Below are 26,067 nucleotides of genomic sequence, written 5' to 3'. Positions count from 1 at the left end.
TTATTAAAGACTAGAGCAATAATGACAACGTGCAAAAAAGGACAAACATCCCCAAATTTTTGGGATATAGTCATAGTGGTCTTTGAAAGAAAATTCTTTTCTTTAAACGTTTTCATCAAAAAGAGAGAGAGAGGATAATAACAATTTAATTATGGAACAAAAATATTTAGAAATTCAACAAATCAAAAAACCCAACTAAATAAAAAAAAATCTTGAAAAATCAAAAAAATGAACAAAATTGAATGCAAGAAATTAAATTAATAAAATTAGGAGCTTTTTAAAAATAAAATGAATAAAACAAATAAATCATTAGTTAACTTAATTAAAAAGAGAAAAATCAAATTATTAAAAAGAAAACAATACACAATAATTCACAATAAATTGTGAAATCAAGTAAAATTATTAAAAACTACAATACTAATAAAACTGACACAAAATGGTCCAGGAAAAGATGGATTTGCAAGAGAATTCTATAAAACATTTAAAGAAAATTAATTCCTATGCTTTAAATTTGCAAAACTAGGAAAATGAAGGATCCTACCAAATTCCTTCTATGATACAAATATGGGTTTGATAAGAAATCTGAAGAAGATGATTACGAACATAATTAGAAAAATTATACATTATGACCAGATTGGATTTGTACCAGATACATGATATTGGTTCATTATTAGGAAAACTAGAAATAGAATTGACCATAATAACAAAAAAATCATGACCGCTTCAAGATTACAGAAAACACATTTGATAAGATGCAATCCCTATTTCTGTTAAAAATGGTAGGTAGCATTAGAATAAATAGATCATTCCTTATTATGATAATTAGTATCTATCTAAAATCAAAAGTTAGTGTTTTATATAAGGGAATAAACTAATGGTCTATCAAATAAAACCAGGGGTTAAGTGATGATGCCTACTATGACTATTACCATTAAAAACAGCTTGAAATGCTACATATAGTTTTAAAAGAAGAAAAATAAATTGAGGGAATAAGTACAGACAAAGAAGAAATAAAATTACTGCTGTTTTCAGATATTATGGTAGTTTACTTTAAGAACCTTAGATATTCAACTAAAAAGTTAACTGAAATTAGAAATTTCAGCAAAATTGAAAGATATGAAAAATGCAATCAAATAAATAATCAGTTTTTCTGTTCATTACCAACAAAACAGCAGGAAGAGATAGAAAATAAAAATACATTTAAAATACCAACTTGAGGAGACTCGTTACTTATACAGATATTGTGTGAATTTAACTACAAAATACTCAAATACACAAATAAATGGAAAAACACTGCTCATAGGAAGACTGAGACAATACAGTAAAAATAACACTATTATTTAAATTAATGTATGTTTTTTTTAAAAGAAAATTCTTGTTTATGTCATTTATATTATTTTCTTATTGTTCAGTTATTTTCAGTCACACCCAACTCTTTGTGACTCCATTTGGGGTTTTCATGCAAATATACTGGAATGTTTGCCATTTACTTTCCCAGTTCATTTTACAGATAAGAAACTCAGGCAAATAGAGTTAAATGATTTGCATATGTTACACAGCTGGTAAGTCTAACTGAGGCCAAATTTGAACTTAGGAAGATAAGTCTTTCTGATTCCAGGCTTGGTCCTCTGTCGATTGTACCAAGTAGCTGCCCAATTATTTTATTTATATTACCAGAATTTCTCCTATTTTCCTTCCTATTCTTTCATATCCTAGAGAGCTCATATCATTTAAAAATATTTTTCAAGAGTAACAATAAAAAAGTAGCATAACACTATAACATTGCAAAAAATTTGTGCAACATACCATACTCACAGATTTCCCACTTCTGCATAGGGAATGGGGTAGTATAGACTTCTAAAGCTCTTTTGAGGCATGATTATTCTGTGATACTGTTTATTAAGAAAATAAGAAATATAATTGACTGTAATAATTTTAAAAATCATGATTTATGTATATAATATGCAACATTCACTTCTGAATTTTGTGTGTGTAATTGAGCTTTCCAATTATGAGACTGCAGTCATGAAATCCTGGGTTCTTGGTTGTTTGCTCACTCTATATCAGTTTACATAGATCTTTACACACTTCTCTATATTCATCATTTCTAACAGCACAGTAACATTACATTCATGCACCAAATGTAACCATTACCTGATTAAGGTACATCTACTTTATTTTCAAATGTTATTACCACAAAGAGTGCTACTATGAACATTTTAGTGTGTACAGGTATTTTCTTATCAATGGAGTATTAAAATCTAGTGATGAAATTGCAAAGTCTAAATTTGTAGACATTTTTAGTCATTCTGAAATTAGATTTTAATCGATTTATTGTTCAAACAACAATATCCTAATGGGTTTATCTTCCTATAAATCTTCCAACATTGACTGTGGCTACCTTTTGTTATCTTTGTGAATTTGCAAGGTATGAAGTAAAATAAAATGTTGGGGTTGTTTTAATTTACATTTTAAAAATTGCTCATAATTTGGATGATTCCTTTATGTAGTTGTTCGTACCTAATAATTCTTTGAGAAATGGTTAATTCATCAATGTTTGACAAAAACTGCTGGGAAAATTGGAAACTAGTATGGCAGAAACTAGGAACTGACCCACACCTAACATCGTATACCAAGATAAGATTGAAATGGATTCATGATCTAGAAATAAAGAATGGTATTATAAACAAATTAGAAGAACATAGGATAGTCTACCTCTCAGATCTGTGGAGGAGGAAGGAATTTGTGATCAAAGAAGAATTAGAGATCATTATTGATAATAAAATAGATAATTTTGATTATATTAAGTTTTTTAAAAGTTTTTGTATAAACAAAACTAATGCAGACAAGATTAGAAGGGAAGTAATAAACTGGGGAAACATTTTACATTCAAAGATTCTGATAAAGTTCTCATTTCTAAAATATATAGAGAATTAACTAAAGTTTATAAGAATTCAAGCCATTCTCCAATTGATAAATGATCAAAGGATATGAACAGACAATTTTCAGATGAAGAAATTCAAACTATTTCTAGTCATATGAAAAGGTCCTCCAAATCACTATTGATCAGAGAAATGCAAATTAAGACAACTCTGAGATACCACTACACATCTGTCAGATTGGCTAAGATGACAGGAAAAAATGATGACTATTGGAGAGGATGCAGGAAAACTGGGACACTGATGCATTGTTGGTGGAGTTGTAAATGCATCTAACCATTCTGGAGAGCAGTTTGGGACTATACTCAAAAAGTTATCAAACTTCGACCCATCAGTGTTACTACTGGGCTTATATCCCAAAGAGATCTTAAAGGATAGAAAGGGACCCACATGTACAAAAATGTTTGTGGCCGTCCTTTTTGTAGTGGCTACAAACTAGAAACTGTATGGATGCCCATCATTTGGAGAATGGCTGAATAAATTATGGTATATGAATGCTATGGAATACTATTGTTTTGTAAGAAACGACCAGCAGGATGATTTCAGAGAGGCCTGGAGAGACTTAAATGAACTGATGCTAAGCGAAATGAGCAGAATACATGGCAACAACATGACTATATAATTATCAAGTCTGATGGACATGGCTCTCTTCAACAACGAGATGATTCAAACCAGTTCCAGTTGTTCAGTGATGAAGAAAACCATCTACATCCAGAGAAAGGCCTGCGGGAACTGAGTGTGGACCACAACGCAGCATTTTTATACTTTCTGTTGATGTTTGCTTGAATTTTGTTTTCCTTCTCAGTTTTTTTTTTTTTTTTCCTAGATCGGATTTTTCTTATGCAACAAGAAAATGTATACACATCTTGGACTGGAACATATATTTTAACATTTAATACGTATTGAACTACTTGTCATCTAAGGGAGGGGGTGGAGAAAAGGACAGAAAAATTTGGAACAGAAAGTTTTACAAGGATCAATGTTGAAAAATTACCCAAAGATATGTTTTGTAAATAAAAAGCTTTAATAAAAAATAAATTTTTTTAAAAAAGAGAAATGGCAGTTCAAATATTTGATCACTTATTTATTAGGAAATGGCTTTTATAAATATATTTATTTCTCTTCAGACAATCCTTTTACAAGAAATTTTATACAGAACGTTTTACCTTTTCAGTAATTACCCTTTTTATCCTACATATATTATTTATGTTAAGAATTTTTTGAGTTTCATGTAATAAAAACTATCGATTTTATTTTCATCATTGCTTCTAACATAGTTGGTTAAGAATTACTGTTGTTGTTCAGTCATTTCAGTCATGTCTATTCTTGGTGACCCTATTTGAGATTTTCTTGGTAAGGATACCAGAGCGATTTGCCATTTCCTTTTTCCAACTCATTCTACTAGATGAGGAATCAAAGGAAAAGGTTACATGAAGGAAGGGTTAAATGACCTGCCCAGGGATACATAGCCGCCCTTTGATTAAGAATACATCTATTTATATCTATTTAAAGTATATATCTTGCTCTTCTCATAAATTAAAAAAGATATGGTCTTTTATTTCAAGGTTAATTCATTTACAATGTATTCTGGAATTTGGTTTACACTGTTGCTCCAGGCCTAATTTCTCCCAGACTAATTTTATTTCTTTGCCAGTAGTTTTTAACAAATATGGAAATCTTTCTTAAGTAATTTATGTTTTCTAGTTTATTAAACACTATGTTACTGATTCCTGGTGTTCTGTTTTTCCTTTGTCTAGAATCATCTATTAACCCTACCTACCACCCTTTTAAAAAATAGTAACAAATAGTTTTGGTGATTTTTGCTTTGTAATACAGTTTGAATCTGGATTCCCCTTTTATTTCTACCTTTTTTTTCATTGTTTTCTTTCATATTCTAGATCTTTTGTTTGTCCAAGTGAATCAAATTCTGTAAAGATTAACTTTGATAATTTGACTGACAGAACAATAAAAAAGCATATTAATATCATTTTTATTTTGTTGCCATGACACAGCTCAACCATGAGCACTGAATAATTCTCTAGATATTTAAGTTTCTCTTTGTTTAAGGAGCACTACATGAAAGAATCTATATAAATACTTCATATACTTTGGTAGATTGATCCTCAAATGTTTTATGCATGTTAATTATCTGGGATTTTCTTTTCTATTGTTCTCTTATATTTTATTACAAATATTATTATTTAGAAATGCTAATGATTTTTGAGAGCTTATTTTGTATCCAGTAACTTTGCTGAAGCTATTGCCTAAAATACTAGGTTTGCTGATTCTCTAGGATTTTCTAAGTAAACTATTATATCAATAACAAATTTCTCTTTTTGCCCATAATTACACTTTTTATTTCCATAGCAAATAATTGTAAGAAAAGAACTTATTAGGTTTCTCTAGTTCCTCTAGCAATTTTTTTTGCAATTCTAGTTTCTTTTTTAACTTTCAGATAGATTTGTTAAGAAATAGGGCAATTTCCTGCCATTATTGTATTATTGGCTAGTTTTAATATTATTATATTATTTTTATAATTTTTCAGTTTTTTCTTTACATATTTAAATATTAAGCCATTTGGGGATATATATAATATTGATTTGTTGCCTATGATTCCTTTTACCATACATTTTTTTGGCCTGTTTTTAATCCCTTTTTATGTTCTGAATGTGTTTTTGCTTTGTTAGATTGACTGCAACTCTTCTTTTTCTGGATTAACATGATCCATAATAAATTTTGTTCTAGCCTTCATTTTTGATCTATTTAGTCTTTATCTTTGAAGTCCATTTCTTGTAACAGAATGTGATATTCTTTCCTTATCTAGTCTAATCTTTTTTCATTTTATTGGGTTTTTTAAAGTTATAAAAGTTAGTTTTAAATTTTTCTTCATTTATTTCTGATATTATTCTCTTCTCCTCCCAAAATGGGATTTTCTTTTCTTTTTTCTGAAGATATACTTTAAAACTTTAGTTTAATTTAATCTACTTTAACTCATCTGTATTCCTACAGAATCTCTTCCCCTAAACCTCATATCCTTGTCCCTCTCTCCTTGTTCCCATTTGTAATATCTATTCACAGATGTCTGGACTTATTTAACTGATCTGGGGACCATATTCTCTCTGTTATTAATACCTTCCCTGTTGGATTATCTGTTTATTCTCATAGCCACTTGCTGAGTTTTTATCCTTTTAAGATATTTGGTAATTCTTTTTTCTTATTTCCCCCCAATCAATCACTTTCTGACTTTCCCCCCACTTTGATAGTGATTACTCTAGGGGTGGACCTCAATGCTATTTCAAACAACTCCCACATAGAGAAATTCATGGTTTAATGAACTCAATCTCTATCCCAATTCACTTCTGGGAGGTAGAGAGGGAGAATTGGTTCCAGCTAGATGCTGATCACTTTGACTAAGTCTAGGATCACACAGCCAAACAAAATGACAATCTGAGTAAGTTCTCTCTGATCATCAATATTCTAGCTGAGCTCTAAATCAGAGCCACACTGCAATGTTAGTCAAAACAAGTTTTTCTGAGGCTAAAAGAAGAAAGCTACAAGCTCTTGAATCAGCTATTACAGCTCTGTAATACTATGGTACCAATGAGAGCAGGGTGCTAAGCAAGTATCTTAGAATTTAAGAACTGGCCTTTTCTGCTGCTCATCTATTAGGTTTTTAACTTTGTTAGGGTTGTTAGTGTCTTACACTGTGAAAATAGTTGAAATTCCTATTTTGGTGAAGTTTGAGAGGTGATGTGGATAAGAAAAAGGTTTAGTTCTCCATGTTGTTCATGTGAATTGAAAGTTTGAATTAATGTATTTATTCAGTGCCATATCAAAGTACCTAATGACTACTTTACAGACCTAGGGAAAAAATGAAATTCATTCAGGAATAACAATGATCAAGAATGTCAAGGGAAGTAATAGCAAAATGTGCAATGAAAGGAAACCTGGCAGGATCAGATCTCAAATTATACCACCTCTCCCCAAAATAAAGTGACAGTGGTGAAGAAAAAGAGAGGTTGATTAAGTACATAATAGGCAGAAGCAAATGAGGACATTAGCCTAGTGTTTGATAAACAGATTCTCATCTATTGAAAAAAGAACTATATGATAAAGTCAATTGGGAAAATCATAAAGCAATTTAGCAGAAACTACAGAATATCATATCATACCTTATATCAAGATAGGTTCAAAATGACCACATGACAAAAGATGACCTCATAAATAAATTAAAGAGTAAAAAGAAATTAATTATTAAAATTATTGAGAATGGAATAATCACAGACAACATAATGAACAAATATGACTATATAAAATTTAAGTTTTTGCAAAAATAAAACTAATGCAGCTTAAATTAAAAGCAATAAAATTGTAAAAAAAAATCTTTGTATAAAGTTTCTTTGATAAAGTTTGTTTTTCTAAGATACACAGAAATTTAACTCAAATTTCTAAGAATGGAAGATATTCTTCAATAAAAGAATATTTATAGGCAGTTTGCTGAGTTTGATATCCTATCTATTAAAACACACATGAAATAATGTTCCACAACACAAATACTTTGATAAATGCAAATTAAAACAACTCAGGTTCTATTTAAATTTGTCAGTTTAGCAACTAGGAGAAAATGGTAAATGTTGGAGGGGCTGTGAAAAAACAGGTACATTAATATTAATGCACTATTGGTGTAACTGTAAATTAGCCATGTCATTCTGGAAAGCAATTTGGAACAATAATCTAATTATTCAACCACATATGCTATTTGACCAAGCAATACTAGATATCAGAAAGAGATCAAAGAAGGAGGAAATGGACCTTATGGACAGAAATATTTGCAGCGAATATTTTTCTGATGGCAAAGAAATGGAAACGAAAGAGGTACTCAACAATGGAAGAATGGCTGAAAAATTACAATTTCAATGTAATTAGACTACAATTCTCTTCTAAAAAAATGAAGAAGGGTAGGGTTTCAGAAAAAACTGAAAGACACGAATGAACTGATACAGAGTTAAGTAAGAAACAGGAGAAAAATTATTGCAATAACAATAATATTGTAAACAACCAACTTTGAACAACTTATCAACTCTGATCAACAATGACCAATCATGATTCCAGAGGATTCATGACAAAACACCTTCTGATGGAGAAGTGATTGAAGGCTGAAAGGATTTTTTAAAATAAATTTTGATAAATTACTTTTAATTACTTTTTCTTGACTATATACACTTGTAATTATGTTTTTTCTTTTAAGAAGACAGGGAAATGTGAGGGAGAAATAATTTTCATTTATTGAAAAAAAAATTAAATCTAGAAAGGTAAATTTATTTGAACAATTAGATGGGCCCATATGATGATGGAGTGCTATATTCTAATAATGGGAAAAGAAACAAATATTCTTTATGAATCTTAATGTGTTCAAATGATATTAAGAGAGTTTAATAAGAAAAATACAAGACTCAGGGATGGATTGTTTAAGTTGTCAATCAGTATCTTAATGAGGAAAGAGAAAAGAAAGAAAAAATTAGAACATATTACTATACAAATGAGTAATGAATTAAAAAGGAATGAAATTTGCTATCTCTTATGATTAGGGTACATAAGAAGAGAATATAAAATGGAGAAAAGGATAATTCACATGAACTCCACACTTATCTGAAATGGACAAACAAAAGTTGAACACAAAGAATTTGATGTAGAAATATATTAAACTCAAGAGGGAAACAAGTAGATGTTATGATTCTAACAAAATACTAAGACAGTGGAATTGATAGAGACAATAATTATCTAATTTAGCATGGTTCGGTATGATTGATCTGATCCTACAAGGAGATGTTATGGGCCAGAACTTGAAACAAGATACTAAGTGGAATTGAGGAGACAATGGTTAAATCTAATTTAGCACTGATTTAATCTTACAACAAATAATGGTTTCCTAGTGATGTAATGATTGGAGTATACTCAGTGCACAGCACATAAGCAAGAAGCTCTCAGGCCCAGACATAGAAGCCCACAAGCCCACTCTTGGAGGCAGAGTCAGATTCATTCCAACTTCTACCTTTGTGCTGGCTGGAGATTTGGAGGGGGAGAGGCTATAACTGGCAGAGACAAAGGGCTAGCGGCAAGAGCTCTCAGAACCAAGGAGAGAGAGAGGCCTCTAAGAAAGCTAACTGGGCTATTTTGAAGGAGACAATAAAGGATCTGGACTTTAACAGCTGGCTGCATTTGAGGTAATTATTATACTGAATTGAAACAAAGGCTGCCTCCAGAAGCTCCCCGAAAAAACCTGCTCCCAGAGAACATTTTATTTTAGAGAAGAGAATATTACAATTAGATATGAATGATGGGTTTAAAAAGGCAGATAATACCTAGATGGAAATCACCTGAAACAAAATAAACTTTCTGTTCCTGAGAGAGAAGCTAAAAAGTGGAAAAAAAGGAAAAATTAAAACAAAACAAAACTGGATCTAATAGGGTAGCAAGTAATTGGGAAATGGTTAAATTTAGATTTAGATTACATACAAGATAGATTACATATTAATGCACAGTAAGAAATAATAAAAAACATTTGCAGAGAATCTTGAGTAGTATGAGATAATATGGAGTGAGTAGAATTAGGAAAATAATTTATACAAGAACAAGACTATAAAGAAAAATAATTTTAAAAATATATAAGGACTCTTATTAGCTATTTCCAGATAGTGAGGTGACAGATTCGACATACAGAAAAAAGACATTTTTTTTTTTTTTGTAGGAACTCAGTTTATTTGACTTGTTTTGACTTAACACTTATCTGACATATGTTCTCCTCCCCTATCTTTTCTCTCAGTTTTTAATGAGGTAGGGGGGAGTTATGTTGAAGTAGAGATTGAAAATTGGCAAGGATTACAAAAGAAGATGGCCATCAAAACATTTAAAAATGCACAGAAAAGAACAGAAGAAAGTATAGCCAAGTAGAACAGTTTTGAAAGTCACAAATGAAATTTATATACCTTTTAAAAATAGCAAATAGCATGAAAAGGGAATTCTTGGTTACATAGATAACACTTTTTTGTGTTGTCTGCATGCTTTTTGTGGGGGGGATTAGAAATTATTAAAAAAAAAAAAACAACAACAGTAATAATACAAACAGGAGTAAGCCATCTACACCACTATTAAGGGATTCAAATTCTTAAGACATAATGAATAGATACCACTCTTTATATGGAGGTTACATTCAGTCCTTGACTTTATTCCAGTTCTTCAGTTTCATCATAATGAAGTCAATTTTCTGAATTTTAGATGATAAAAGATAAGGACTGAATAAATTTGTGCATCAAAACATCAGCATTACTAAGGAGCAGTATTATTAAGTAGCAGCATTAAATAAGTATTTTCCAGGATATATAAATTGTTCCTGCTGGTATTTTCTAAATAGCAACTTATAAAGCTCCATAGTGACTGAATAGACCTAGCTAACAGCTATGGAATTCCTTACTCAGACAAGTCTGAATAAAGAATTAGTTTGCTTTTAGGATAAACATGGTTATATCTTGATATTCTACAGTTTTATTATCAATTTTTCAATCACTAATATTTAGAGTCCAACAGAATGTTATAATTTTGAACATGAATTTTCTTGATGTTGACTACTTATAAAGTTTTTGACATAAAAAGTCTTTGAATTAGAAACAGTGCCAAATGAAGTAGAAAGTCGGTGATATTAGGGTTATCAATACTAAAGGGACAGGTGTTATTTCCTAAGACTCTAAGCAAAGTCAAGTAAACAAGCATTTACTAATAAAAACAACAAGGTTTTAAAATGAACCTTAAATAAAGTAAGAAAAACAAAGAAATAGGAGCCATTCTAAGAAAAGTGAGTATTTACTTGTGTAACTTGCCTCTAACAAGACGTCACAAAAAACAGGGCAAAGGACAATATATCTTAGTTCATAAGAATACATATTATTTCATTAATTTATATTATGCTTTTAAAAGCTGATATAAAAAAACCAAAATTTGTAAAATCAGAGAATTTTAGAGTTATAAGTCACATAATCTAATTCCCTTAACAAACATATGAATGTTTTCTACAAAATTCTTTGAGGGAAAAAATGTCTTAAAAAAACAAACAAACAAACAAACAAACTAGTATTTGCCAACAAAAAATTTTTAAGTCTGTCTAAAAATATTTTTCAATAATCAGAATTATCACCAGCAAATGAAAAATAACCTTGAGTTTAGGGAAAACCCCCACACCTATGTGTTTATCAACTTAATTTGTCCAAAATACATTTATCTTACCTGATTTCCAAGTTTATCACTTCAGTCAATTCTCCAAATTTTATCTCTTCTACCTGTAATTCTTTAACAGCATCCAGAATTTTTTGCTGGTCTCTAATATTAGTAATTCCACTCTAAATTTAAAAATTTTTGAGGTACTCTGGTTAGGAGAGTTATACATAAGATTTCTAATAAAGCTAGTTATTCGATAAATGACATACTGAAATAAAGACAGCAATTGGACCTGTGGTCTCACTTAGACAGGAAATTCCTAAATGAAGAAAATTTCTCTAATAAATGCAGATGAGTATCTTCTTTATAATCACTGTTCTTGAATTTCTTAAAATGTGAAATGACAATGTATTATCAATAAATGTTTGATTTGTATACCTGGGACAACATAAGAATTTCTTGGGTTAAAAGAGTTTGTGAATAGAAAAAGTTTAAGAAAACCTGGTCTGGAACACTAAGAGGTTATTTGATTTGCATTTTTTCTCTTGATTATTTCTAGTTTATCATATAAATAACTTACTTAAACATAATTATTCTCATCCTATCTTCCTGATTATAGACTGTGAACAACTTAAGGATAAGGAATATCTTTAATCTGTCTGTATCCTCATCACTAAACACAGTGTTTGGCACTTAGTAGATGTTTAATAAATACTCATTGCCTAGGCTGGCTTATGCACAGCCAATATATTATCAAAGTAGAACTTAACTGACTGAAAACTGTGTCCATGGCCAATTCTTTTTTTCATTATAATATGATAATGCAAAAATGAATTTAATAATTTTCTAATTCAATATCAGTTAATATTTAGTACTATTTTTATGTTTTCATTTTAGGAATTTTTAATTTTTACTATGTTTACTATGTTTATTTTTACTATATTACTATTTTTACCAACAAATTATTGTTAATAAGTAATGTCAATAAATAATAATTGACATAATTACTTATTAACAATAATTTTGATATAAAATCTAAAAAAGGTAGGCAATACTGAGACTTCAATAGAGAAATAAACAATATAGTAGGATCTTATTTTTAAAAAATAAGGGTCAGTATATGTACAGATTATAACATTCAGCCTCTCTCCTGTATCAGACCTCTTCTATTTTTAATTCAATCAAATTACTAGCATGTACTGTTTACTACAAAATTTCCCATTTTATCCAGGGCCATCTCCAGTTATCTAAATTTATATTTTGCCACTGGACTCAAATGGCTCTGGAGGGGAGAGTGAAGTAGGTGACTTTGCACAGCCCTCCCTCACTTAAATCCAATTCATTTGCATGTCATGGTATCATTTTCCTGATGTTATGGCCCTCTAAGAAAACAAAGGACAAACAATGCTAGCCAAATAGTAGCTGCTCATTAAAACCACTAGATGGCAAAACAATCATATAACATTTGTAAAGATCCTATGGCGTAGATGCAAGCTCTGACAGATTTAATGAAAGTCAAACCCAATAATGGCCTGGTGTTTATAAATGTATTTTATATTCAGAATGCAAACAGTATTTTGCCCTAGGTAAGTCATCTTTACAGTTCAAATAAAAAACAAATTAACGTAAATGTGCCTTTTAATTTTTTTTTGGTAAAGCAAGTATAGGAAACTGGTGACTTAAAAAAAAAGGAAAAGGAAAAACTCAATTATCAGCTAAAATCCTATTCTAGAATTTAAAACAAAAAATAATACGTTTCAAAAAATATGTAAATACAAATAATACAATGCAATGATGTCAGAAATACTAGCCTCTGTGAAGTCTTCCTTTCTCATTGTCAGAAGTTGCCGTAAGGTTATATCTCTTTCCTGGGTAAAAAAACAAACAAACAAACAAACAAAAAAACCCCCAGCAATTCAGTAGAAAGAAAAAACTGTTTCCATATTATATATCAAATACACAATTTAAACTATTATAGAATATAAAACTTAAACTTTTGTTTTGAACTTTAGTTCTAAACATTCCCTTTCCAAAATAAATCTATTAAATTAACTAGGTTTTATTTCTAATAATACAATTCATTTCTACTATTATATCAAACTAAAATGTCCTTTAACTCAGAGTTTCTTTAACTGTTGAGTTTTCCAGATGAAAATTCAAGGTCAACTGGAGTAAAGAATTCCATATAGATAGTGAAATTACATGAAAGGAATGATTACAGAATAGTGGGATACGGAAGAGACTGACTATTCTTTAAGAACTACTGTTTTCAAATAGAGTTAGATCTAAATGAAAGAATATCAAGTGCTCATAGAAAGGCCAAGCTAATATAATAAAAATGACAATTCTACCTAAATTAATCTACTTATTCAGTACCAAACCAATCACACTGCCAAGAAATTACAGAGCTAAGAAAAAATAGCAAAATACATCTGGAAGAACAAAAAGAGAATTAAAAAATTAATTAATTAAAAAATACAAATGAAAATGGCCTAGTTGTACCACGCCTAAAACTATATTATAAAGCAGTGGTCATCAAAACTATTTGGTACTGGCTAAGAAATAGAACAGCTGATCAGTGGAATGAATTAGGCTCACCAGATAAAAAAGTCAATTTCTATTAGTAATCTTTTGGGATAGGAACTCACAAAAATTGCTGGGAAAATATTATGGCAGAAACTAGGTATTGATCAGCACCTAACATCCAATACTAAAATAAGGACAAAATGGGTTCATAAAGAATACTATATGCAAATCAGGAGAACAAGGGACAGTCTACCTCTCAGATCTGTGGAGACGGAAGGAATCTGTGACTAAACTAGAGAACATTATGGAATGCAAAATGGATAATTTTGATAATAACGAATTTAAAAGGTTTTGTACAAATAAACCCAATGCAGACAAGATTAGAAGGGAAGCAGAAAACTGGGAAAAACTTTTTTACATTTGAGGAGTCTGATAAAAGACATTTCTAAAACATAGAGAACTGACTCAAATTAATAAGAATACGTTCTCCAATTGATAGATATGAACAGACAATATTCAGATGAAGAAATTAAAACCATTTCTAGTCATATTAAAAAAATGTTCTGAATCACTATTTATCAGAAAAATGCAAACTAAGACAGCTCTGAGGTACCACTACACATCTCTCAGACTGGCTGACAGGAAAAGATCATGATGAATGCTGGAGGGGATGTGGGAAAATTGGGACAGTAATACCTTGTTGGTAGAATTGTGAACTAATCCAATCATTCTGGAGAGCAATTTGGAGCTGTGCCCAAAGGGCTATCAAAATGTGTATATCCTTTGATCCAACAGTGCCATTACTGAGCCTATATCTGAGAGATCATAAAAAAGGGAAAAGGATCCACCCACATGTGCAAAAATCTTTGCAGCAGCCCTTTTTATAGTGTCAAGGAATTGGAACTGAGTGATACTCATCAGTTGGGCAATGGCTGATTAAGTTGAAGTATAAATGTTATGGAATATTGTTCTGTAAGAAATGATCAGCAGGATGACTTCAGAAAGGCCTGGAGAGACTTACATGAACTGATGTTGAGTGAAATGAGTAGAACCAAGAGAACATTGTACAGAGCAACAAGAAGATAATATGATGATTAGTTCTGATGAACATGCTCTTTTCAACAGTGAGGTGACTTGTAATGGGCTGATTAATCGTCATTTCCTATACAACACATCAGGACTTGCACAAAGAGTGGGTGGGGGCCATTCTTTCTCCAAGCTTACATATTAATAGAGTATGGTCCAATTACTATTTAGCCTCATGTGCTTGGGACCTCAGTGCATCAACTCAAGCCTCAGCCCATTACAGTGACTGAGGTCAATTTCAATGGACTGGTGGTGGAGAGAGCCATCTGCACCCAGAAAGAGGACTATGGGAACCGAGTGTGGATCACCACACAGTATTTTCATCTTTTTTGTTGTTGTTTTGCTTGCTTCTTTTTCTTTGTAATTTTTTTTTCTTTTTGATCTGATTTTTCTTGTGCTGCATGATAAGTGTGGAATTATATACAGAAGAATTACACATATTCAAGCTATAATGGATTACTTGCTGTGTAGGAGAGGGAAGTAAAGGAAGGGAGAAAGACTTAGAACACAGGGTTTTTTAGGAGTGAATATTGAAAACTATCTTTGCATGTATTTTGAAAATAAAAAAGCTATTATAGAAAAAGAACTAGTGTTTTGCTAAGAAGGAAAACTGTTCTGGAGTGACTAATAGCCTAATAATCTCGAAACTGTATGTATGTATCTAATACATACATTAGATGGTATTTAAGAGTCACTAAAACAAACTTCCAGATCCAGTATAAAAAGAAAAAAGTTTCCTAAATTAAAAAAAATTATGAAGTTCTCTGACATTGTAAAAGTCTTGCTGAATGTAATTTCAGAGTAAAATACACTATTTTTTTTTATCTTTGAAATTTTTAATGTTTTATTCATTTTGAACTTAAATATGAAAAGACAAAAAAAAAAAAAAAACATTTCCATGTGCACAGTGAAACAAAAAGAGAAGATTCAATATAAAATCATGAATAAAATACACTATTAAAAAAAACTTACTTTTAATAATTCTGTCATATGTTCAAGTCCAAGTCCATGTAAAAATACTTCCAGATCACCAAAAGCTGTATATGAGCTATATATATTCATAACAATTTGAAGAGAGAAGAAAAGCACATAAACCAACAAGTAACTAATATTTTCCAAATATTCACATAAATCAAAGATATTTTTATATACATAAATTAGACACTAAATGCATTAAAGTAAATATCAAGACTACTAAAGTGCAAAAGATATAAAGGGTATTTAAGTTGTGATGATCAAATATGGAACGCTTTCCCAATAATTTCCTAGTTTAGAACTATCTTTTGATATTGAAGTTAACATTATTATTGTCTAGTCACTCACCTGAATTTCTTAGTTTAATTGTAATGGCCTTAAACTATAGGACAATTTTTTTGGCTTATAAGAAATACTACCTTCTTATAAATAAGAACCAAAAACAAGGTACAATATTACTTGAACATCATCTTGGACCAACAGTCAGGAAGGCCCAAGTTTTATATTCAGCTTTCAGATACTTCTTAGCTGTTTCAGCCTGGGCAAGTCAGTTCCCTCAGCTGTAAAATGGGGATGAAAATAATAACACATAGCTTCCAAGGTTGTTGTGAAGATCAAATGAGATTATGCTGTAAAGCATTTTGCAGACTTTAAAGTAAGTGCTATATAATCAACCAGTAAATATTTATTAAGAGTTATACTATGGATTAGGTAGGATAGGAAGGTAGTAAGTGGCTAGAGCCTTGGGTCTGAGTTCAGCTATGGCCTCAGACACTTACTAGCTCTTGGCAAATCACTAATCCTGTTTGTCTTAGCTTCCCCATCTGTAAAATGAGTCAGAGAAGAAAATATCAAATCAGTCCAATAACTTTGCCAAGAAAATCCTAAATGGGGTCATAAAGACTTGGATGACTAAAAATCAACAAAAGGTGCCAGATTATTATGCTAAGCAGTAGTGACACAAAAAGAGGCACAAGATAGTCTCTGTCCTCAAAAAGCTTACAATCTAATGGGAGAGATAACAAATATAGGAAATAAATATATGCAAAGCAAGCTATGCAAGAAATAAAAGAAAGGCAAAGTAATTAAGAGGAGTTGGGAAAAGGAGGTAGAGATTCTTTGGCATGGGGTATAATAAGAAGGAATGCCTGGGACAGAGATGAAGTACCTTATTTGTGGAACAGCCAGGAAGTCAGTGTCACTGAACTGAAGCATCTGTGTTATAGAGGAAGGTGTAAGAAGACTGGAAAGAAAGGAGGGACTTAGGTTTTTGAATGTCAAACAAAACATTTTATATTTGGTCATAGAGACAATAGAAAGTCAAAGGATATTAAGTAGGAAGGTAATATGGTAAGTCCTGAGTTTTATGAAAGATCACTTTAGTGGCTGAATGGAAAATGGATTGGAGTGGGTAGAGGCTTGAGGAAGGAAGACCCATCAGCAGGCTACTGCAATAACTAAAGTGTCTGATGATGAGGTCCTGTATTAGAGGGATGGCAATGAGAGAAAGAGAAGAGAAAGGAGTATATATTTGGGAGATATTACAAAGGTGAAATCAGCACTTCTTGGCAACACCTTGGATATGGGGGTGTGTATGTGATGCCCTCTTCAATAACAGGGAAGGTGGGAGATGTTAGGAGTAGACTGCAGTGGAATGTTTAATTTGTGATATTTTGGTGAAAATTTTGAAATGTAGTTTATTCTAAATGAAATCATCCTAATTTATTATAATATTAAGTCAACACATAACTTACAATATTCATATTATTCAGTGATTACTCAAAGTCACTCAGTTTCTAACAAGTCACACAATTAACATTGAATTAAAATTTATTCAAAATTACAGTGATGTAACTTTACCTAAATTTGTGCTCTTTTCCTGTATCACCATCTGTTGTCAAAAGTCTACATATAGCTTCCTCTTTAGTTAGGTGCTGGAGCTTTCCTTGCAATGGATTCACAGTCAAAGAAAGTAAAGTGAAGAGCTGAAAATTTTAACAAACTCATTTAAATAAGGCTAACATCAATGATGAATACCATTTTAACTTTTAAGTTTACTGAAGCACATGTTCACTTACATCCTTGATAGGAATTTTAGTAAGATAAAGAAGAGAAAAAGTATTTTTTCAAAATAATTTCTTGAAGAAAACAATTGGAAGATCAAATATATTTTAAAATTAAAATAAAATTAGGAAGGTTTCAAAAAAATCTACCCTCATATTAGAAAATACAAATCCTAAAAACATAATTAAAGATGCATATCATCAATGTGGAAATGCTTCTCTTCACATCTTAAGGTATACAATTCAAAATGTGAAATGTCAAAATTTAAACAAGAAACTAAATATAATTGGCCAGTTCTTAAAGTATATTTTACACAATTTTGATTAATCATGTCAAAACATTTGATGCAAACAAAAAAAAATCTCAATAATCTTTGAGAGATAATTTAACAAGTAAATTTAGTATGGCGATATAATTATTATTGTATGAAATAAAATATAATCTATGTGTAAATTAATCTAGCTAAAGACTGCTTTCTCCAAGTTTCAGGAATAAGACATAAATGTTAAAAATTTATTTGGGAAAATTATTTTGACTTTACACAGATAATGTTAGTGACTCCAAGGCTCTTTTTGTATTTTGTGTCTGACAATTAGAACAAAAGCTAATTTTTTATATGGCAGTTAATTACCATAATGATCTTTTGATTTCATTCAACAAGCAGTGATTAAGTGCCTGCATTATGCAAGGCACTGATGATGACATATGAGAAATCAAATTTAGCATGTAATATGCTGTCATGCTTTAAAAATTAATCTTAATATTTTATTTTGAATTTTATAATTTGTTCTCAAGACAAATATTTTGAGGTTTTTTGCACTATCAGTTTTACAGCAACCTTTAGTCATCATTCAAATTCTGATTTGATATTAATGTCTACCAGGTAATTTACTAATAATATGCAAAAATCAATATTTACTAATATGTCAATCATGCTCTACAAAACAGTCTTTTATGAAAGGTTTTTATCAAATATATGCATCATGACTATGTAGGTGCTCTCTTTCCATATTTATTTAGTTGAAAGTAATACAATAAAATGCTATGCTTTGAATTAAATTTCTTTGAATTAAGATTATAAAACAATGTTACTTTCATATGTTCAATTTTTGAGACTCAGCTAGTTTGTTTTATGACAGGAAAATTAATTTCAAACCCCCTACACTCATATTCAGTATGTTCAAATAAATACATCTTCATATAATTTCATTTCCGAATTTCTAAATTTTCATTTCTAAAAATTCATTTTGCCAAGTTTTTATAACACCTCAAATTTAGCAAATAAGACAATTAAATTTTATAGCCACGTGGTATTAGGTGAAGTCTTAGTAACTCTTGTTTTTGGGAGGGAAAAAGACTCATCATAGTTGAACCTTTTATTGCTCATCAAATTCATTATTATGACATTATGAAATATTTTATCTCCAATAAAGCATTGGGTTGAATCCATTTTCCTTTTCCTACCATCTTCTCCATCTCTGTAAGTTAGATTTTATATTTGGGACAATACCTCCGGATGTTTATTTCGTTTAGCAATTTCTCCTGCTGTCTTTCCATCTTTGGTCTGTATCGTTTTATTAGCTCCTAGTTCAAGCAATTTCAAAACTACACTTTTATGACCCTGACGTGCTGCCCATGTTAAGGCCTACAAAAGAAAAAAAAAAGAGTAAGAGAGAAAACAAGGAATCTTTATTAAATAAACATCAATAAAAAGAATTAACTTTATATTATTATAGGTGTGTTTACTCCTAAAGTTAATTTCAAACCCTATTGCATCCTAATTTTAATAAAAATAAAATAAAACTAAACAAAACTAAAGTTTTGTGATTCCACGAATAAAAAGATCTATCCAGTTAATATGTTAGTGCAAAATTTTTCTACAATATTTTTATTTGAAAGGCTAAGCTTAGTGTTTGTAGAAATTCTACTTGCCTGAGGAAAAAATCACAGGAGGCAGGTGCCCTTTTTCTGACATCAGCTAAGAATATGTCCAATGAGTCTATCATCTCCTAATTTTTTCTAGTGCCTGAAGGATTTTTTTTACATATTATCTATTTTATAGATACAAGAGCTTTTAACAATAGAGAATAGAAAGAATCATACTGTGTAACCATTTTCATCTTGGGCATTTATTTCTGCTCCATGAGCAACAAGGAGAGCAACAACCTGGGCATGGCCTTCTCGAGCTGCATACATGATTGGAGTCATACATTTCCTGGGAAGAAAACAAAACAAAAATATTCAATATTTATGAGAATATTTGCTAATACTGTTACCAGAAGCTACTTTTTCAATTACTTAAACTTGTTTTGATATTATAATGTAGAATATGAGCTGAATATTTACGACAAATCAATATTTTTAAATGGGTAAAAACCATACCAATAACAGTAACCAATAAAATGAAAGAGGATTTCTTTATATTTTGTAATAAATGTTTACACAGCACCCTCTAGTGAAATTCTATGTAATATTTACTTAAAAGAACATCAATTTCATGAAACTTTAAACCTTTTCCACTTGTATATAAAAGGATTAATTAAGCTTGAACAAATCTGCATTTGAAGATTCTTACTCAAAATTTAAATTATTATAGCAAGATATACAATAATTTTGAACAATGATAATCTTTTATGTAAAGATTCATTTTTATTTATAGTCTAATTTTATTATCATGGTAAATTCTACTCCTGAGCTTTTTTACTTCATTCATTTTAGAACTATCACCTTCATGCTAGGAGGCAGCAGTGGAATAGAGATTTGTGCAAATAAGATCTCAAAACAGACTATATCTTCTTTCCAAGGATTAGCCTAGCTAAATAAATATGGAGAGACTCATCATAACAGGAAGACATTTAGTAATACCCTTTTAGTGATGGTAATTCATGAGGGGGAAAAAAATTGTCATCAGTTCAGCATGGTCCCTTTATATTTCTGTAATAACAGTGGTAGGATGATAGAAAAGAGAGAAGAGGTTACTAAGAGTAACAGTTTCTAGACTGTATTAACTTACCTGTTTATACTTATTAAGTAATAAAGGGATGTGGTAGTCAACATTTCTCATGTTAGTAAATTATAAGTTAAAGTTACACACACACACGTTATAAGTTAAACTCATTTAGGAATTCTTATATAAATACTTTTATGGGATTTCCCTCTCCCCCTTCTGGATCATGGAATGAAGAAACAACAACAAAAAAAACCCAAAAAACCCCCAAAAAAACACTTTTACCAGGGTAAGTTAGCAAATATAATTAAGGAGGGTGGTGAAAAGTCATGAGCAGCAGATACAATACTGAGAAGCAGCAAAGAAGAAAAAAAAAGCATATTAAAAAAAATCAGTGAGAGAGCAAACTAAACTAACTCATCAGAAACACATTTAACAATGAAATTTGTAAGGATAATAAACAAGATAAAAAATGGAAAAATTTAATCTGTTAAAAAAGCATTTAAGAGGCACCTACGACATGTCAGGGACTATACCATGATATGGGAAAAACAAAGAAAGGTTAAAAAAAAAAACCTAGTCCCTATTTTCAGGGACTTTACATCTAAAGATGGGGAGACAACAAGTAAAGAGTATAAAAAACAAGATTTATATAAAGTAAATTGCAGATAATCTAAGAAGATAGGCGTTAATATAAAGGAACAGAAAATGATCTTATAGAAGTAGGTCCAATTTAGATTAAATACAGAGTGTACAAAGGGAAAAATGTTTAAAATTTCTGGAAAGGTAAAATCAGGCTTTGAAGGGCACTGAACATCAAACAGAAAAGTTTTTATTTTATCCTTGAGTTAACAAGGAACTTCTTGAATAGGATAATTATTTTCAATTGTCCTTTAGAAATATCACTTTGACAGCTAAGTAGAAAATTCTTTGAAAAAGTAAAAAACTTGAATTCATTATGAGACTTATTATGAGTTTATTGTAATGGTTCAAGTGAGTAGTGAGGAGGGACTCAGGTAGATTAATAGGTTAGAGTGAAGGCAAAAGGACAAACGGGAAAGATGGTACAGAGGGAAATAGACTTGGCAAGTGACAAAAAAAATTAAAGATTATTCCTAGGTTGAGCACCTGGGGGATTGGAAGACTAGTGATTCCCTTGACAAAAGAAAAATTGGGAAGATAGGTGGGTGGAAAAAAAGTTAATGAATTCTGTTCTGATTATGCTAAGTTTAGGATGCCTATCTAACATGAAAATGGAAAGTTCCAATAAGCAATTGATGATGTAGTTCAAAAAGGAGATTACATAAATCTACAAGTATCTGATAATTGAAGCTTTTAGAGAAATGATAAAAATCACTAAAAAGAGAAGATGTCTAGAGGGAATAGAACACACAAGGGTGCCTATTCAATGCTATTTAAAAAACATATTTAAAATTTCCATTTTTATCTTATTATCCTTAAAATTTTATCATTAAATGCCTTTCTGATATTAATTGTTTGATCTCTCACTGATTTTTTTGTATACTTTTTTTCTCTTTATTGCTTCTCAGTATTTTAGGTGTTGAAAATGTTCATGACTTTTCACTATCCTGCTTAGTAACAGCATACACCTATAAATTATGGATAGGACATAGATGATGATACATCAAAGGAAAATAAGATATTACAGGCAGGACAATCAAGAGAAAAAAAAGAGCAGTGTCATAAGAACCTTGAGAAAAAAACAACGTCCAAAAGACAGTAGTCAATAGGGTCAAAATGCTTTTATGATAATTTAGTTTAGTAAGGTTTACTCACTAAAAAGATGAAATCTTTGAAAATATTAGATTTGGTAAATAAAAGACAATTCAGTAATTTATGAAGCATTTTCTATTAAATGCTAGAAGTCACAAGCCAAAATATAAGGTGTTAAGAGGAAAGAAATGGAGACTTCTTGTTCCATAAATATGGATATAACATATAGAATGCTAACAATCTATGCTTCTGAAGTAGTGAAGATATTTCAAAACTTTACTGTGCTAACTACTAATTTATATTGTCTGATCTCAAACTAACTCTCATTGCTCATCCCCAATTGATGCCTAAATTCCCCCAGTATAGTTCCCAATTTTTTCTTTACTCCTCAAATCTAATTCCAAGTCCTTTTCAGCACAATATTTTAGTTCATACTTTATTGAGAAAAAAGGCCATCTGCCACTGAGATCTCTTCCTTCCTCTATTCTACATTTCAACACCCTCTAGAAATCATCCAACATCTCTCCTCCTTAGTTTTGGTCTCAAATGAAGAGATGGTCTTTCTCGTTGCTAACATCATATAATTCAATCTCATCTCTTTGGCTCTCTTGCAGCAAATTACTCCTAGTCATTCTTTCTTTAATCATTAATTTTTCTCCAGTACTTTCTTTTTCCTTGTAATCTACAAACACATATACTTCTCCTTAAAAACAAAAACCACACACTGAACTTTCATATTTCTTTGATGTTGGACAGGATGAAACTGGGGACTGAATTTGACCCTTTATGGTTTATTTTATCCAAAAGAAATGGAATAAAAAAGATAAAAGTAATTAGAATGGGGCAACATTATATATTAAAGATTACTTAATGTGGAAATAAAGGCATGAATGGAGAGCCAGAGAAAGAGAGTATTTAGGTAAAAATTATATGATGGAAACAGAATTGATTGGAATACATGTCTGGGCAGAAAGAAAACATCTGTAAGTTCGGAAAACAGATAAGTCTAGCACAGAGGCATGATATATTAATAATGAGGGACTAAATATCTAAGTATTTAATGGTGCACTCTTTCCTTGTTAAATATAGTTTCTAAAAACCTGACTTTCCTAAAAGGTAATTTCTTATCTTAAAAGGTACATAAATCTACTACATGGGAAATCTATTCTAGATCTAATTCTTCTCCATTACTTTCTGGGATTCATGTCTAATTCTCTGAACTTCTTTCTATATCATGCCATAGCAGCTTTCTCACTATGGAAGATCACTACTTCAGGTCCATTTTTCAGAATGGTCAATTTTTATCAAAGAAGCTCCATTTTAAGAAAAATGTACAAGACAGTCATGCTTATTTCTTCATTCCACCTCACTTCATTCTACATCCCAATTCTCCTGACTTCTTTTTCCAGCATGCCTCTAAAAGAGTGCTTTACTCTGATGCTTTGGTTGAATTAAGTGACAACTGATTCTATAACCTTTTCATCTTTCCCCATACCTCATCTCTTTTATTATTTCTTGTTGTTCAGTTGTATCCAATTCTTTGTGATCCCATGGATTATACTGACCATGAGGTTTTCTTGGCAAAGATTACTGGGCTGGATTGTCATTTCCTTTTCCAGTAGACTGAAGCAAACAGAGGTTAAGTGACTTGCCCATAGGTCCATGGCCAAGGAATGTCTGAAGCTGGATTTGAATTCAGGAAGATGAGAACATCCAGTATTCCTAGGTGATCTCCAACCCTATTTGATCTAAGATCAAATGAGGTCACAAGCACATTGGGTATAGTAAGGTTGCAAATGTTTTATTCTTACCTATTCTTTAAAGCTCAATGCAAACGCTACCTTTTCCAAGAGGCCTTTGGCAAAAAACTTTTCTTTTGAATGTAATAAAACATTTTGTTTTGGATATCAACAATTCAATAAAATGTGTACATTATAGTTATTTATGTATATTATCTTATCACTTATTGAACTGTAGCCTTTCTTGGTTTCCCCAGTTGTTACTGCTCCATTAACAATATTTTGAGTATTTTAAAAATTCACTCATTTGTGAACATAGTAACTTCATCATGCATATATTTACTCCAGTAATCTCCTTTAAAAAAAAAAAAGGATTATTTATTTTTTGTCTTTGTAGTTCCTGTTTTTGAAAAATAGGGACTTAATGGTTGATAAATTCAATTATCCAAATTTTGCTTATTCCTCAGTATCTAATACAACAGCCTATATAAAGCATGTAATAAATGTCTAGTCAAAAATCATTTTGTTTGATTTCCAGCCTAGAGCTCAAATTCACTACACTGTATTTGTAACTTTACCACAGTTCATTCTGGAGCATAACAGATATATGAAACCATAATTATAATGAAGTACTACAATCTGAAACAGTGACAATGGTTAATACGGTTCCACATCATAAGGGTTACAGGCATGGTGCCACCACAATCTGGAAAATCCACATAAAACTTTTTGGCCCTCCCTTTTTAACAGAGAAAAAGAGCTTTATTATGATATTAAAAGATAAAATATGTTGATATTATACAATGCTAGACATACATTTTGTGTATTTCTGAGTTTCCAATCTGTTTCTCTGTCTGTGGCTTCCACAAAACCCCTCCAACACTTCCATTTTAAACCATTGAACCTGTAATGGGGAAAGCCACAACGTTGAACTCTATTAACCTTTATATATCTGAATACTTGAACAAGAATCTCTTTTATTGGGTATCTAGGATCAAAAGTCAGAGGATATCTGGATAAAGAGTTATGGAAAACCCAAGTGAGATTACTACAACTCCAGATGGTTCTTCAAAACTTTATCATATATAGAACAAGAACTTCTTGTTGATTCTGGAATCCTATATATGTATGAATAATCCCTGCCATTTTTTTGGGACTAATATTTAACATTTTCCAGTTTTTTAATATAAAAGACAATCTGGAATATTACCAAATGCTCTTTTTCTCAAGTGAAAAAATATTTTGTGGTTTAATTTCTTTATCATTCTTTCTAGCAATTCCAAGAATAATTCAATATTTCTGCCCAATCCCCTATACTTCAATGAAGTATTGCTGGGAAGGCTATAAAATTTTCATTCTCACTGAGCTCCCTTACTAGTCTGTATGTTTTAGGAGAAAAGTTGGTGCCCTTTCTAATTTTATATCTTCTCCAACATTCAGATAGTGCTTTATGTCAAATAGACATTTTAAGTTTGTTGAATAAAAAATGGCTGTGAAACCACTATAGCTTAAGCAGAATCTAACCACAGTAAACACACTAGGGAAAAAAAAATTTGCTGTGGTAATAGCACTTTTAGCCAATGCAATCACAAAATACTTTTAAACTTAATTTATAAACGATAACAAATTTTTCTAAATAACTTTTTAGCTCATAAGGAACTATTGTTGGCAAGTCCTTAATTCTGAGAAATTGTATCAAATTATTTATGCTAGCTTTTATTTGTCATGATGATGCAATAACATATTATATGATCATTGAATTTTGAATTAAAAAGGCTCTTTGTGTACAAATCAAAATCTTTTCATTTTTATGAGAAATACTGAAACCCAAAGCGGATCACTGATTTCG

At 30.7% G+C, this 26,067-nt stretch overlaps 1 protein-coding gene across 1 annotated transcript in view; it reads right to left on the bottom strand.

Moving 5' to 3' along the window:
* The window catches only part of ASZ1 (ankyrin repeat, SAM and basic leucine zipper domain containing 1), a 101,923-nt gene that overhangs the window by 23,241 nt on the left and 52,615 nt on the right, over positions 1–26,067 (bottom strand). The window contains exons 5-10 of the mRNA XM_052000685.1: positions 19,902–20,013; positions 19,309–19,443; positions 17,595–17,719; positions 15,732–15,807; positions 12,959–13,015; positions 11,217–11,329 (exon numbers count right to left, since the gene is read on the bottom strand). Of these exons, the coding sequence (XP_051856645.1) occupies positions 11,217–11,329; positions 12,959–13,015; positions 15,732–15,807; positions 17,595–17,719; positions 19,309–19,443; positions 19,902–20,013 (618 nt within the window). The remainder of the gene's footprint in view (positions 1–11,216; positions 11,330–12,958; positions 13,016–15,731; positions 15,808–17,594; positions 17,720–19,308; positions 19,444–19,901; positions 20,014–26,067) is intronic.

This window comes from Antechinus flavipes, chromosome 5 (genome assembly GCF_016432865.1).
Source record: "Antechinus flavipes isolate AdamAnt ecotype Samford, QLD, Australia chromosome 5, AdamAnt_v2, whole genome shotgun sequence".
Lineage (NCBI taxonomy): Eukaryota > Metazoa > Chordata > Mammalia > Dasyuromorphia > Dasyuridae > Antechinus > Antechinus flavipes.
Note: the sequence above shows the minus strand (reverse complement) of the source record. Positions and strands in the feature narration are given on the sequence as shown.